Genomic DNA, 14,325 nt, shown 5'->3' with positions numbered 1-14,325 from the left:
TGCAAATGAAAGGGATGTAGCAGATGTTTTCGAAACACATCTTCTGCATTTGAATATACTGTATCCTTAGGGATCTGAAAAAAATAAGTTTCCTGTCAGTAAGCTGATAAAAGAGTGTTCCAACGGTGTGCTCTGTTCCCCAATACAAACTCAGTATTATCTCTATGTGTGAAACTCCCATTGATAAAAATACTGGGAGCCTCAGTGTTTACAGAAACTGACGCCTCTGGACAAATGAAAGGGCAGTGAAGTCAGAAGCTGCTGAACCAATGAAAATGCAGAGCAGTGGAACTCAGGAAGCAGCACAGGATCCAGCAAAAGTGTAAGTTCTCCACACACAAAGAACTTAAATTTTCTTTGGCACTCATTACTCTGTCTTTGGTTCATCCGAAATCCATGCTTGAACTACCTTTAAAAGGTACAAATCGCTACATACCTGGAAAACCTCACAAGACCTGCTGTTTAATATTTAACTTTTAACTACATCTCCACATAGACTCACCAGTGTAAAAGTGTCAGCAATGTGAAGTTTGACCCCAGCAGTGCTAGAAATGTTAATTCCAACAGTCAATTTGAGTCGTATCTACATTGTGATAATTAATCATTATCAAATTTTCCTTCAATGTAGGATGAAGGATGGGCTTTACAAGAAGGCATGGGTAAGTATTGTTGAGCCACTATATGTACATCAAATGTTTGTAAGGTGCTCTTTGCAAATAGTATAGGTATAGCAGCAAGGACGTACATAGTAAATGGGATGCTCCATAACAAAGATAATATTACACCTCTTACAAGTGCTGATAGACACCATCACACTCTGAACCTCCTGCAAGTAGTGGTCAGGATGCCCCCATCCCATTTTCATGACTTCATCACACCATAGTTCAACTAAACCAAACATATAGCACTATACAGATATATGGTAGTATAAGTTTGGATTAACAGAAGTCTAGGAGTAGGTCTGGGTCTTAGATCCAGAATACAAGAGATTAATACATCCATCTGAATGAGGCACAGACGCACAGGATTCTGCGCATACACCCGCACAGATGCACAGGATTCTGCGCATACAGACACACAGGATTCTACGCATACAGATGCACACACACGCACACACACACACACACACACACACACATATACACATATATATATATATATATATATATATATATACAGACACACACACACATATATATATATATATATATATATATGTATATATATATATATATATATATATATATATACACACACATACACACACACAAGGATCCCACCCTGAAGCTGCTCCTCCTCAGCATCGCTCTTCTTGCTGCAGAGATCATGTTCTCTGCAGTCATCTTCCCTCCTCCGCGGCCGTTGTCAGTCTGCAATCGGCACTCCTCTATTACTGTCTGCAATAGACAGAACAAGCCAAGAGAAGACTGCCTACTGACAGCAGCACGGAGGAGTGAGGGAACTTACTGCACTGCTGGCGGGCCGCAGAAAATAAGGCAGCGAGCCGGATGCGGCCCGCGGGCCTTGTGTTTGACACCTGTGTTGTAGAATGATGCCAAGATGGCTATTCTTGTTGTTTTGTCTGTGGAAGTTTCCTTATGTCCACTTTTTCACAGGTCCAACACAGAAACTATTAGCGAAATTCGACTTTAAATTTACCAACTGTCTCGGATGGGTGATCTGTTTGGGTAATGACCATTGAAATCCACTGCAATAACTTGGGTACTGCACTCCTCAAAGATCAGCACAATCTCTGTCCTCTCTTTGCATGTTAATCTCGCAGCCATATCTATATCTGTAGAAAGAGAAAATTGATAATAACTTTGACAGGGGTATGTCACATTTAAGCACGGATTTGAATTCCTCATCAAATACTCTATCAGATACATATGTCACATGCACACCTTCCCATTTGAAAATATTGACTTGGTTCCAAAACAGTGGCTTTCAAAATGGCCACTGTTGGATATCACCCCTAACAGATTTGCTCCCTTCCCCTTAGCAACATGCCACAACATGGCATTCCCAACAACCATTTGCCTTTTATTCAGGTGTCTCCATACCTTTACACCACCCTGTTTAACTAACACCCAGACTTCCCTGGTGTACAGTTATACAAAACACCTATCTGATTGAGATAATGTAATGGTTAACTGTCAGATAGAGATGAGCGAACGTACTCATCCGAGCTTGATACTCGTTCGAGTATTAGCGTGTTCGGGATGCTCGTTATTCGAAACGACCACAACGCGATGTTCGAGTTACTTTCACTTTCATCTCTGAGACGTTAGCGCGCTTTTCTGGCCAATAGAAAGACAGGGAAGGCATTACAACTTCCCCCTGCGACGTTCAAGCCCTATACCACCCCCCTGCAGTGAGTGGCTGGCGAGATCAGGTGTCAACCAAGTATATAAATCGGCCCCTCCCGCGGCTCGCCACAGATGCATTCTGACAGAGATCAGGGAAAGTGCTGCTGATGCCGGAGCTGCTATAGGGAGAGTGTTAGGAGTGATTTTAGGCTTCAAGAACCCCAACGGTCCTTCTTAGGGCCACATCTGACCGTGTGCAGTACTGTTGAGGCTGCTTTTTGCAGTGTTGCACTTTTTTTTTTTTTTTTTGGATATAGGCCATGCAGAGCATTGCGTCCAGAGCATTGCGTCCTGCAGTAATTTTACATAGTCCAGGGCCAGTAGTGGTGGTGAGGCAGGGACAGAGAAAGACATATAGTGTCTATATACGCAGTGGGCTTTTCCCAAAAAATTTTGGGAAAAAAAATCTATTTGGACTGCCTGTGACCGTCCTCAGTGTACTGCGTCTCTGCTGGGGGTAGTTGTCCTAATTAATACGCAGCCAGCTAAGTGTTACAGCAGGCTTGCGCAAAATTCTTTCCTGGCTCTGCGTTGCCTGTTACATCACCGCTGTCATCCTGTCCAGAGGGAAACAGTCTGCAGTAATTTTACATAGTCCAGGGCCAGTAGTGGTGGTGAGGCAGGGACAGTGAAAGACATATACTATCTATATAGGCAGTGGGCTTTTCCCAAAAAATTTTGGGAAAAAAAATCTATTTGGGCTGCCTGTGACCGTCCTCAGTGTACTGCGTCTCTGCTGGGGGTAGTTGTCCTAATTAATACGCAGCCAGCTAAGTGTTACAGCAGGCTTGCGCAAAATTCTTTCCTGGCTCTGCGTTGCCTGTTACATCACCGCTGTCATCCTGTCCAGAGGGAAACAGTCTGCAGTAATTTTACATAGTCCAGGGCCAGTAGTGGTGGTGAGGCAGGGACAGTGAAAGACATATACTGTCTATATAGGCAGTGGGGTTTTCCCAAAAAATTTTGGGAAAAAAAATCTATTTGGGCTGCCTGTGACCGTCTTCAGTGTACTGCGTCTCTGCTGGGGGTAGTTGTCCTAATTAGTACGCAGCCAGCTACGTGTTACAGCAGGCTTGTGCAAAATTCATTCCTGGCTCTGCTGTGCGTTCCGTAAGCGAAGTCAGCCTCCAACCACAGGCCAATAAGCGGCACATTTAATTACAGCGTTCTGTTTCTGCACTACTGCTAATACACCATGCTGAGGGGTAGGGGTAGGCCTAGAGGACGTGGACGCGGGCGAGGACACGGAGGCCCAAGTCAGGGTGTGGGCACAGGCCAAGCTCCTGATCCAGGTGTATCGCAGCCGACTGCTGTGGGATTAGGAGAGAGGCACGTTTCTGGCGTCCCCACATTCATCTCACAATTAATGGGTCCACGCGGTAGACCTTTATTAGAAACTGAGCAGTGTGAGCAGGTCTTGTCGTGGATGGCAGAAAGTGCATCCAGCAATCTATCGAACACCCAGACTTCTGCGCCGTCCACTGCTGCAACTCTGAATCCTCTGACTGCTGCTCCTCCTTCCTCCCAGCCTCCTCACTCCATTACAATGACACATTCTGAGGAGCAGGCAGACTCCCATGAACTGTTCTCGGGCCCCTGCCCAGAATGGGCAGCAATGGTTCCTCTCCCACCGGACGACTTTGTCGTGACCGATGCCCAACCTTTGGAAAGTTCCCGGGGTCCGGGGGATGAGGCTGGGGACTTCCGGCAACTGTCTTAAGAGCTTTCAGTGGGTGAGGAGGACGATGACGATGAGACACAGTTGTCTATCACTCAGGTAGTAGTAATTGGAGTAATTCCGAGGGAGGAGCGCACAGAGGATTCGGAGGAAGAGCAGCAGGACGATGAGGTGACTGACCCCACTTGGTTTGCTAAGCCTACTGAGGGCAGGTCTTCAGAGGGGGAGGCAAGTGCAGCAGCAGGGCAGGTTGGAAGAGGCAGTGCGGTGGCCAGGGGTAGGCTTGTGGAAACGGAGGCTTTCAAAAGCATGATGGCGGCGGCGGCCCCGCGCTACTCGGTTCCCAGTCGCCACTACTTTTCCCGATGCGCCATCCCAGCCCTGCACGACCACGTCTCCCGCAACATTGTACGCGCCGTCATTAACGCGGTTACTGCCAAGGTCCACTTAACAACGGACACGTGGACAAGCACAGGCGGGCAGGGCCACTATATCTCCCTGACGGCACATTGGGTGAATTTAGTGGAGGCTGGGACAGAGTCAGAGCCTGGGACCGCTCACGTCCTACCCACCCCCAGAATTGCGGGCCCCAGCTCGGTGGTGGTATCTGCGGCGGTGTATGCTTCCTCCACTAAACCACCCTCCTCCTCCTACGCAACCTCTGTCTCGCAATCAAGATGTGTCAGCAGCAGCACGTCGCCAGCAGTCGGTGTCGCGCGGCGTGGCAGCACAGCGGTGGGCAAGCGTCAGCAGGCCGTGCTAAAACTACTCAGCTTAGGAGATAAGAGGCACACGGCCCACGAACTGCTGCAGGGTCTGACAGAGCAGACCGACCGCTGGCTTGCGCTGCTGAGCCTCCAACCGGGCATGGTCGTGTGTGACAACGGCCGTAACCTGGTGGCGGCTCTGCAGCTCGGCAGCCTCACGCACGTACCATGCCTGGCCCATGTCTTTAATTTGGTGGTTCAGCGCTTTCTGAAAAGCTACCCACACTTGTCATACCTGCTCGGAAAGGTGCGCCGGGTCAGCGCACATTTCCGCAAGTCCAAGACGGACGCTGCCACCCTACGGACCCTGCAACATCGGTTTCATCTACCAGTGCACCGATTGCTGTGCGACGTGCCCACACAGTGGAACTCTACGCTCCACATGTTGGCCAGGCTCTATGAGCAGCGTAGAGCTATTGCGGAATACCAACTCCAACATGGGCGGCGTAGTGGGAGTCAGCCTCCTCAATTATTTACAGAAGAGTGGTCCTGGTTGGCAGCCATCTGCCAGGTCCTTGGAAACTTTGAGGAGTCTACCCAGATGCTGAGCGGAAATGCTGCAATCATTAGCGTCACCATTCCTCTGCTATGCCTCTTGAGAAGTTTCCTGCAAAGCATAAAGGCAGACGCTTTGCACTCAGAAATGGAGGCGGGGGAAGACAGTATGTCGCTGGATAGTCAGAGCACCCTCATGTCTATATCTCAGCGCGTTGAGGAGGAGGAGGAGGGGGAGGAGCATGAGGAGGAGGGGGAAGAGACAGCTTGGCCCACTGCTGAGGGTACACATGCTGCTTGCCTGTCATCCTTTCAGCGTGTATGGCCAGAGGAGGAGGAGGAGGATCCTAAAAGTGATCTTCCGAGTGAGGACAGCCATGTGTTGCGTACAGGTACCCTGGCACACATGGCTGACTTCATGTTAGGATGCCTTTCTCGTGACCCTCGCGTTACACGCATTCTGGCCACTACGGATTACTGGGTGCACACACTGCTCGACCCATGGTATAAGGAGAACCTTTCCACTCTCATTCCCGAAGAGGAAAGGGGTTCGAGAATGATGCTATACCACAGGGCGCTGGTGGACAAACTGATGGTAAACTTCCCATCCGATAGCGCTAGTGGCCGAAGGCGCATTTCCGCGGGCCAGGTAGCAGGGGAGGCGCAGAGATCAGGTAGCATGTACAGCGCAGGCAGGGGACCATTCTCCAAGGCCTTTGCCAGCTTTCTGGCTCCCCAGCAAGACTGTGTCACAGGTCCCCAGTCAAGGCTGAGTTGGCGGGAGCACTGTAAAAGGATGGTGAGGGAGTACGTAGCCGATCGCACGACCGTCCTCGGTGACGCCTCTGCCCCCTACAACTACTGGGTGTTGAAGCTGGACACGTGGCCTGAACTCGCGCTGTATGCCCTGGAGGTGCTTGCTTGTCCTGCGGCTAGCGTCTTGTCAGAGAGTGTGTTTAGTGTGGCTGGGGGAATCATCACGGATAAGCGTACCCACCTGTCAACCGACAGTGCCGACAGGCTTACACTCATCAAGATTAACAAAGCCTGGATTTCCCCAGACTTCTCTTCTCCACCAGCGGACAGCAGCGATACCTAAGTAATACGTAGGCTGCACCCGCGGATGGAAGCATCGTTCTCTATCCTCATCAAAAACGGGGACCTTTTTGCTTCATCAATCTGTGTATAATATTTCTCCTCCTCCTCCTGAAACCTCACATAATCACGCCGAACGGGCAATTTTTCTTAGGCCCAGAAGGCTCAGTCATATAATTTTTCTAAACAATTTTTATACGTTTCAATGCTCATTAAAGCGTTGAAACTTTCACCTCAACCAATTTTTATTTTAACTGGGCTGCCTCCAGGCCTAGTTACCAATTAGGCCACATTAACCAAAGTGATTAATAGATTTCACCTGCCCTCTTGGTTGGGCATGGGCAATTTTTCTCAGGTACATAAGTACTGTTGGTACACCAATTTTTGGGGGCCCTCGCCTACAGTGTAATCAAATGAATTTTTAGCCCACCTGCATTACAGCTGACGTTACATCAGCTGTGTTGGGCACTGCAATGGGATATATTTATGTACCGCCGGTGGGTTCCAGGGAGCCACCCATGCTGTGGGTCCACAGGGAGTTGTAACTGCATGTGTCTGCTTCTAAAGAACCCCAGTCTGACTGGGGCATGCAGTGTTGGCCGAAGCCCACCTGCATTAAGCACGACATTACCTCTTAGTGCTCCACCATTGGCTGGTAAATCATCGTCCGTTATGACGCACACTGCAGAAGCTACATAGAGCACCAATAATATGTTTGCCATCTTTTACTTTGCATGCTAAGGTCACGGCGTCTACATCAAGGATTTATCTTTGGGCGCCAGCTACTACTTCCGACTAAACATTCGTGATAGTAAACGTTTCAAAGATCAATTCACATAACTCCTTGTTTTTGGTTTACTCAAACCTACCACCTACTGATTCTTTCACAATGCTAATTCAGAGATGGCCTAAACTGGTCGCCTAGAGATTATTTCAAATGTCAATTCACAAACCATGCGCACCCACCTACTTTCAAAGGCTAATCCACACTCGCACAATAACAATGTTTTGTTTTTCATTGCTAATGCACATGCCCTCCTATCAAACAATCGTCCACTTATCTCTACATGTAAAACGCTACCAAGTGACACACCAAACGACCAAAATGCCTAAGCACCATGTCCATTTCTAGCTCTAATCGTTAGGTTTAAATGCTGATCTTTAAAAGCACACCCATCACTCATTTTCGGCCGTTTTAACGAATTTTGGGCAATAATCATTGTATGTAAAAGGGCCTTATGTCTATCCCTAGCTTATCCAAGGGATAGTAAAACTAAATCCTGCTGTACAGACTCATCACTTCCCACTGCTGGTTCTATACTTTTATTTCTGGCGTGTCAACTATAAAAATTAGGAATCAATAGGAAAGTTAATTTTGAATTAGCTTTTGGAGCGATCAAATTGATTTTGCAATATACCCTGTGTCTTCTACTATAGCCCCTTATTGCTGGCTTTAGTGAAATGCATCGTGATATTTAAGCACTCCATGGTGGTATTATTTGGTTACCATATAGAACTTTCTATTTCAGGAACTATAAAGCAGGTGCATTAGACTAATTTTCTTAGCTACAATCTGTATGCTCCTTCCAAAGCAAAAAGTGAAATGGTCAGGAATAGGACCTGGCATGAGTTTTTTTTTACATGGACCATCATGTCCATGTGTAGAACCTCATAGACTATTTTGGGGCCGTGCCTTGTACGTGGAATTACACCCAGCCATTCTCTGTATTCTCCTTCCAAGACAAAAAAGCAGTAGAACACATGTTTGACCAGGAAGCTCTCCAGAGTTTACTACAACTCACGTGTGCATGGTAGATCAGCACTGAAGGAGATGTGGATGACTGCAGGAGCCCCGCAATGGCATCTGTTCCCTCAACTAGATCTAATATCCATTCTGTTGTATGTGTCCTAAATGTTTTAGTGACTAGAAAATATATTATCTAACTAGTATAATTCCTATGTACTATGTAAGATGAAAATGGGCTTCTGTGAGGATCTGGAACTTGTACTAACATGGACTCTGCCATGTACTTGTTATGTAATTCCATGTATTTCTGTGATTTTGTCTGTTTTAGGATTTTTCTGGTTATCTTACATTTAGCCAGTGACGCACTTATAAGGGCATCAAACCCTAAACCCAACTTTGTGTTAATGCTTGCTGATGATCTTGGCATTGGAGATATTGGATGCTATGGAAATACCACAATAAGGTACATTTATTTACACGTTTAAAATATAATTTTAGCACTATTATTGTAATTAGTGTGACCTTTTTAAAGAGATGGTAAAAAGAATATTAAGCTTATAATCAAGTGTTCTGGACTGGTGACATATGTAAATGTTGTTAAAGTAAATGTTCACTATTTGGTTTTTTTGTTTTTTTTAATGTGATTTCCTCATAGAAAGCTCCATATTTGCCACCACAGGAGGGAGCTGTGGAGCTGGCCGTATACATTAATATTAGTAGTGAAACAGTATGGAGCTAAGTCATCAGCTTATCCTAGTGGTAGCTATAGGCAGCTGTAATTTTATCATTTCACACTATATACAGGGGTATTTGCAGCTCTATGGAAAGTTAATGGAGCTGCACAGAATCTGTGCAGAATTTTGGACTTGGAAATTACATGATGATCAAAGATAGAAAGGTGTAGGAAGTGATTGCTTCTCGAGGACTGTATGCACAGCCTTGTTTTATGGCAGTTATGTTACTATAGGCATTGTATATGGTACTAGAATTATGGTTTTCATCATTATAGGAAGAAGTATAGAACTTTGATACTACTGTTTTACATATCAGGAGAATATTTGACGTAGTGAGGAAGATTTTTGTTTTTATAAACTATTTATACAATAAGCTAAAAATAAAAAATATATATTTTTCTTCTTTTTGAAGGACACCTAATATTGACAAACTAGCAAATGAAGGAGTTAAATTAACCCAACACATTGCAGCTGCACCATTATGTACACCAAGCAGAGCTGCTTTTATGACAGGACGGTACGCTCTTAGGTCTGGTAAGAAAATATCATCTACTCTACAATTATCCTTATGTGGGATAATGACAGTGTCAAAAGAGTGAAATGCTCTTCGTGATAAGATCCAACATCATGCCAGTAGTCTAAACCTGAGCTTGTCATTAAACTCTTTAGGCTGCCTGTCCACGGGCGCTGCGGTATCCCGCGGCAGAGATCCGCCGCAGGATACCGTCGCCCGGGAGCAGGAGCCGGCAGACAGATCTCCGCGGTCAGCCTATCTGACTGATAGGCTAACCGCGGAGGACCGCGGGAAATCGCAGCAAATCGCTGCATGCTGCGATTTGACAGCCGCGAGCAGAGAATCAGAATGATTCTCCGCTCGTGGACAGGTGGGACACTATGGAGAGCTTTCACTGTGTTCCCCGTGGCTGTATTATCGTCGCGGGAAATGCAATTCCAACTCACCCATGGACAGGCAGCCATAGGGTACTTTGTCCAAGTTCAGATAATGAATGAGATTTATCTGCTGTGCACTGAAAAGCTATTAATAACACATACATGGCCATATTTAGAATTCATGCTGCCTGCCCTATGTAGTTTTAGTGTTCTTGTCCCCCATTAATATAAAATACTATTGATGATCTATTCGCGCGATACTTCATTAATAGTTGATTAGCTATCGTCTGCTGCTCAGGATCAGCGCCCTCTGTGATGCAATACACAGCTGTACAGAGCTGAAGCTAGCTTTTGGATAGGTCATCAATAGTTGATTGTCTGGTGTCTGCCATTTGGGACACCATCCGATTGGGCATGAGCTGTCAGCACTGCAATACACAGGGGTTGGAAGGGGAAGCTGCTTCTCTGACCCCTATGCAGTGGCCAGCACTTGTAATTGCAGATGCGGCCATCATTAGAATAAATGGGAGCTGTGCCTCTAGTTGCAAGCAGCAGCCATTACACAAGGGTCCGAGCAGCAGCTTCCATTTCCAACCCGTGTATAGCGGTGCTGGCAGCTCATGCCTAATCAGACGGAGTCCCAATCAGTAGATGCCAGACGATCAACTATTGATGACCTATGCTAAAGATAGGTCAGCAGTAGTATTTCCCTGCAAAAGCCCTTTTAGCTGCTGCATACACACTTGAGGTACCTGCCTTTTAATTATTATATATATAAATTCTGTTGTCTGTTCTTTATGCACAGCCAAACACCAGGGCCAATCTGCACCAAATTTGCAACATAGGTAAATCATGGGCTTCCGAAGGTTTTAGACCGGGCTTCAGCTCTCTAGATCCTACCGTCCAACAAATTTGCAAATAAAATTGAAATAAGAATTGGAATGCAAACGCAAGAGTCAAACAGCTGGACCAAACTACACCAAATTTCCCACATAGCTAAATCAGGCACTTCAGACGGTATTAAACCAGGTTTTAGCTCTGTAAGATCTGGATATATTTCCACAAAAATAGGAATACAAACATAAATATTAAATGACTCGTCTGATTACTGGACAATCCTGCTTCAAAAGAATGCCCTGTATTAAAATAACAAAATGAACTATATTTACCCCTCCGTGGCCACCAGGAGTCAGCGCTGCAGCACCATTGCGGTCCCAGTGATTATTGTGACTGATAATGTCACAGGAAATCAGGTGATCGCTGCAGCGTCATATTCCTGAACTACTGGCATCATGGTGCTCATAAAGAGAGAGCCAATGCCAGGAGAATGAGCAGTGATGTTGCAACTAGAGATGAGCGAACGTACTCGTTTCGAGTAATTACTCGATCGAGCATCGCTATTTTCGAGTACCTGGCTACTTGGGTGCAAAGATTCGGGGGGCGCCGGGGAGCGGGGGATGGCGTGGTGGAGCGGGGGTAGCAGTGGGGAACAGGGGGGAGCTCTCTCTCTCTCTCTAACTCTCCCCCCCCACTCCCCTCTGCAACCCCCCGCTCACCCACGGCGCCCCCCGAATCTTTTCACCCGAGTAGAGAAGTACTCGAAAATTGCGGTGCTCGAGTTAAAAAGGGGCGTGGCCGAGTACGTTCGCTCATCTCTAGTTGCAACCTCTCATTGGCTGCAGTGATATGATCTGTCACAGCAGTTATCAGGACCACAGCGGGCTGTAGTGCTGGATCCTGGCAGCCGTGGAGGAGTAAGTAGAGTTCACTTTATTATTTTAATACAGTGGGTCCTAGTAAAGCCAAAAGATTAAGATCATCAATATATGAATAGAAATATTAATAAAAGTATAAATATATAAAAAATATGAAGAATATGAATCATGATAAAAGCATAAATAAAAAAGTATAAGGATCCATGTACATATCTTAAAATAAATCCAAAAGGTCAGTAATAAAAGCCCAAGAGATGGAGATATTCCATCATTGATCCCAGATGTATTCAATCAAACCAGAATGTCTCAGAATACTAGAGACAGAAGCCTCACTCAAAATAACTTAGGAGACCATAATGCTACCAATATCAATTGCTGGGTCAGGGTACAGACTCAATACATCTAGCCTTTAAGTACAGGACTCGAAACATAAGGCTATGTTTGCTAAATTTCTTTTATGCATTGATTATGTTTCTCTAATATAGTTGTTCAACGTGTTTCCCTGATCACACAGTTCATCAGGAAACAAAATCATTAGATAGCTAATATCAAAACCAGGGGATAGGTAATAAAGAGCTTATCCCACCCAATGTTTAAATGTACAAACCTGGCTTTCTGCATTAAATGTAGGATCTACCTACCACATAAGGTCAATCCTTTCCCAGGGATCTGTATAATGCTACCTGAAGTCAATACCACAGATCTCCCTCACTAGCAATCAGAGTCCAATCACGACAAAGCAAATCAAAATGAAAAAAAAAACAGAGAGAAAGTAGTGTAGCCACTAGACCTGATGGTGGACTAGCAGCATTAGTGTACCTAGGTGCAAATTTTGTTCCCATAGAAGTCCCTTTGGTCTGCAAATAAAATAAAAATTGAAAGTAAAATAGTTATTATTAAGAATAAAATTAATTGCATCAAGGAAAAAAAAACTGCTCAAGCAAAAAAGGGTCCTGGTTGAGGTAATGTAAGGCCTCATGTCCACGGGGAAAATCAGGCCTGCTACGGATTCTCCATGGAGAATCCGTAGCGGGTCCCTCCTGCCCCGCGGACATGAGAGCTGAAAGTAGCAATTATTCACCTCTCCGCATGCTCCGCATCTTCCCTTCTTCGCGGCTTGATCTTCTCTCCATCGCGGCCGGATCTTCTTTCTTCGGCCCGGCGGATGTGCACCGGCCTGAAGAAAGAAGATCCGGCCGCTACAGAGAGAAGATCAAGCCGCGAAGAAGGGAAGATCCGGAGCATCTGGAGCAGGTGAGTTTAATTCTGGTGTGGGTCTCCTGTGGATCCGGACGGCTTCCATAGGCTTCAATAGAAGCCTGCAGGAGCCGTCCCCGCGGGAGACCCGCATTAAAATGGAGCATGTCCGGATTTTTTCCTGCACGCGGGACCCACGCCTGCAGGGGAAAATGACATCCGCAGGTATTTAACTACCTGCGGGTGTCTAATGTATCCCTATGGGGCGCGGATCCGCGTTCAGGAAAAACACTGCGGATTGTAAATGTTAATTTGCCCGTGGACATGAGGCCTTAGATTGCCTGGATGCCAATTTCATACAGGATATTGGAATAAAGGAATTTGACATCCAGGGTGACTTAAAGATAAGAACTTTTCAAGGTAATATCCCCAACCAGGCATATGAGATGCCCTGTGACTCTCAGACAAGCCAACAGGTAAGTGACAAATTTCTGTAGTTGGTTGTCAACATATTCTGACAGGTTACTGGTGATGGAACCATGTCTGCTATAATTCGTCTGCCATGTGAATTTCTGAGAGATTTGTGGATTTTAGGTAAAAAATAAGTAAGCAATATCTGGATGCTTGGAACAGATGAAGTCTCTCTCGTCTTTAGTGATGCAATTCCTTGTAAAAGCTTTTTCTATGAAGCTTCTACAGGACTCTTTTAGACGGGAGGTTGGGTTACTTTTGAGGATTCTAAAAATCCCAGTCTCCCAGAATCCTTAAAGTTTCATTTAGATAAAATTCTCTGTCCATAATCACCACTCCTCCACCTTTGCCAGCACTTTTAATCGCAATCTCTCGATTCAAAGCCAATCGTTTATTAATGCCCTTTTAATGGAGATTTAAATTATGACTATTCCTAGTTCTCTGTTTGGATAATTTTTTTAAATCACTTAGAACTTTATTACAAAATGTGTCAATAAAGGCGCCCTTATGTTTCTATGGCAGTGTTTCTCAACTCCAGTCCTCTAGGAACCCCAACAGGTCATGTTTTCAGAATATCCTATAGTATGAACATCTGTGGCGATGTCTGAGGCACTGACAATAATTACATCACCTCTGCAATACTGAGGAAATCCTTAAAAAAGGACCTGTTGGGAGTCCTCGCGGACTGTAGTTGAGAAACACTGTTCTAGGGGATAAAAAGTACTAGGGGTTTTGAGCATCAGGGTTGTAAGCTTCTCCAATACTATCTCTCCTGCATTCCCAAGTTCAACATATGGAATAGGGGAATATTGATCTTGATATTTTCTTGGCAATGGGGTTGTGATCTGGAAAGCTGAATGAAATGGTTAAGATCAATGAAGAGCTCGAACAGGTCAGGACCTCTGGAGGGACTAAAGGAGAGGCCTTTACCTAACACTTGCATCTCCCCTCTATTTAGAATGTGGTGAGTTAAGTTAAAAATACAGATTTTTGACAGCATCCCCATTGGAAACTATAGTTTCCTCATTGAGTAGGTGGGTTTCAGCCATTTTGCTTGCCCTCCTCCCTGCCCACTTGCCTCTTCTTCTCTATTTCCTCTTTTCTTTGGAATGTTGGGGCTGTCAAGTGGTGAGTGATAAAACTAGGATATCTTGTATGGTCTCCAA

The 14,325-nt window shown here is 45.5% G+C and overlaps 2 protein-coding genes across 3 annotated transcripts in view; both read left to right on the top strand.

The window, feature by feature from the left end:
• LOC136625585 (arylsulfatase H-like) overlaps positions 1-14,325 on the top strand; it is a 381,691-nt gene that overhangs the window by 174,216 nt on the left and 193,150 nt on the right. The window lies entirely within an intron of this gene.
• Positions 624-14,325, top strand: part of LOC136625587 (arylsulfatase H-like) — a 49,771-nt gene continuing 36,069 nt past the window's right edge. The window contains exons 1-3 of the mRNA XM_066599910.1: positions 624-659; positions 8,480-8,614; positions 9,298-9,419. Of these exons, the coding sequence (XP_066456007.1) occupies positions 637-659; positions 8,480-8,614; positions 9,298-9,419 (280 nt within the window). The 5' untranslated portion in view covers positions 624-636. The remainder of the gene's footprint in view (positions 660-8,479; positions 8,615-9,297; positions 9,420-14,325) is intronic.

The sequence above is a fragment of the Eleutherodactylus coqui genome, chromosome 4 (genome assembly GCF_035609145.1).
Source record: "Eleutherodactylus coqui strain aEleCoq1 chromosome 4, aEleCoq1.hap1, whole genome shotgun sequence".
In the NCBI taxonomy this organism is placed as follows: Eukaryota; Metazoa; Chordata; class Amphibia; order Anura; family Eleutherodactylidae; genus Eleutherodactylus; species Eleutherodactylus coqui.
This window is presented reverse-complemented; position numbering and strand designations above follow the sequence as displayed.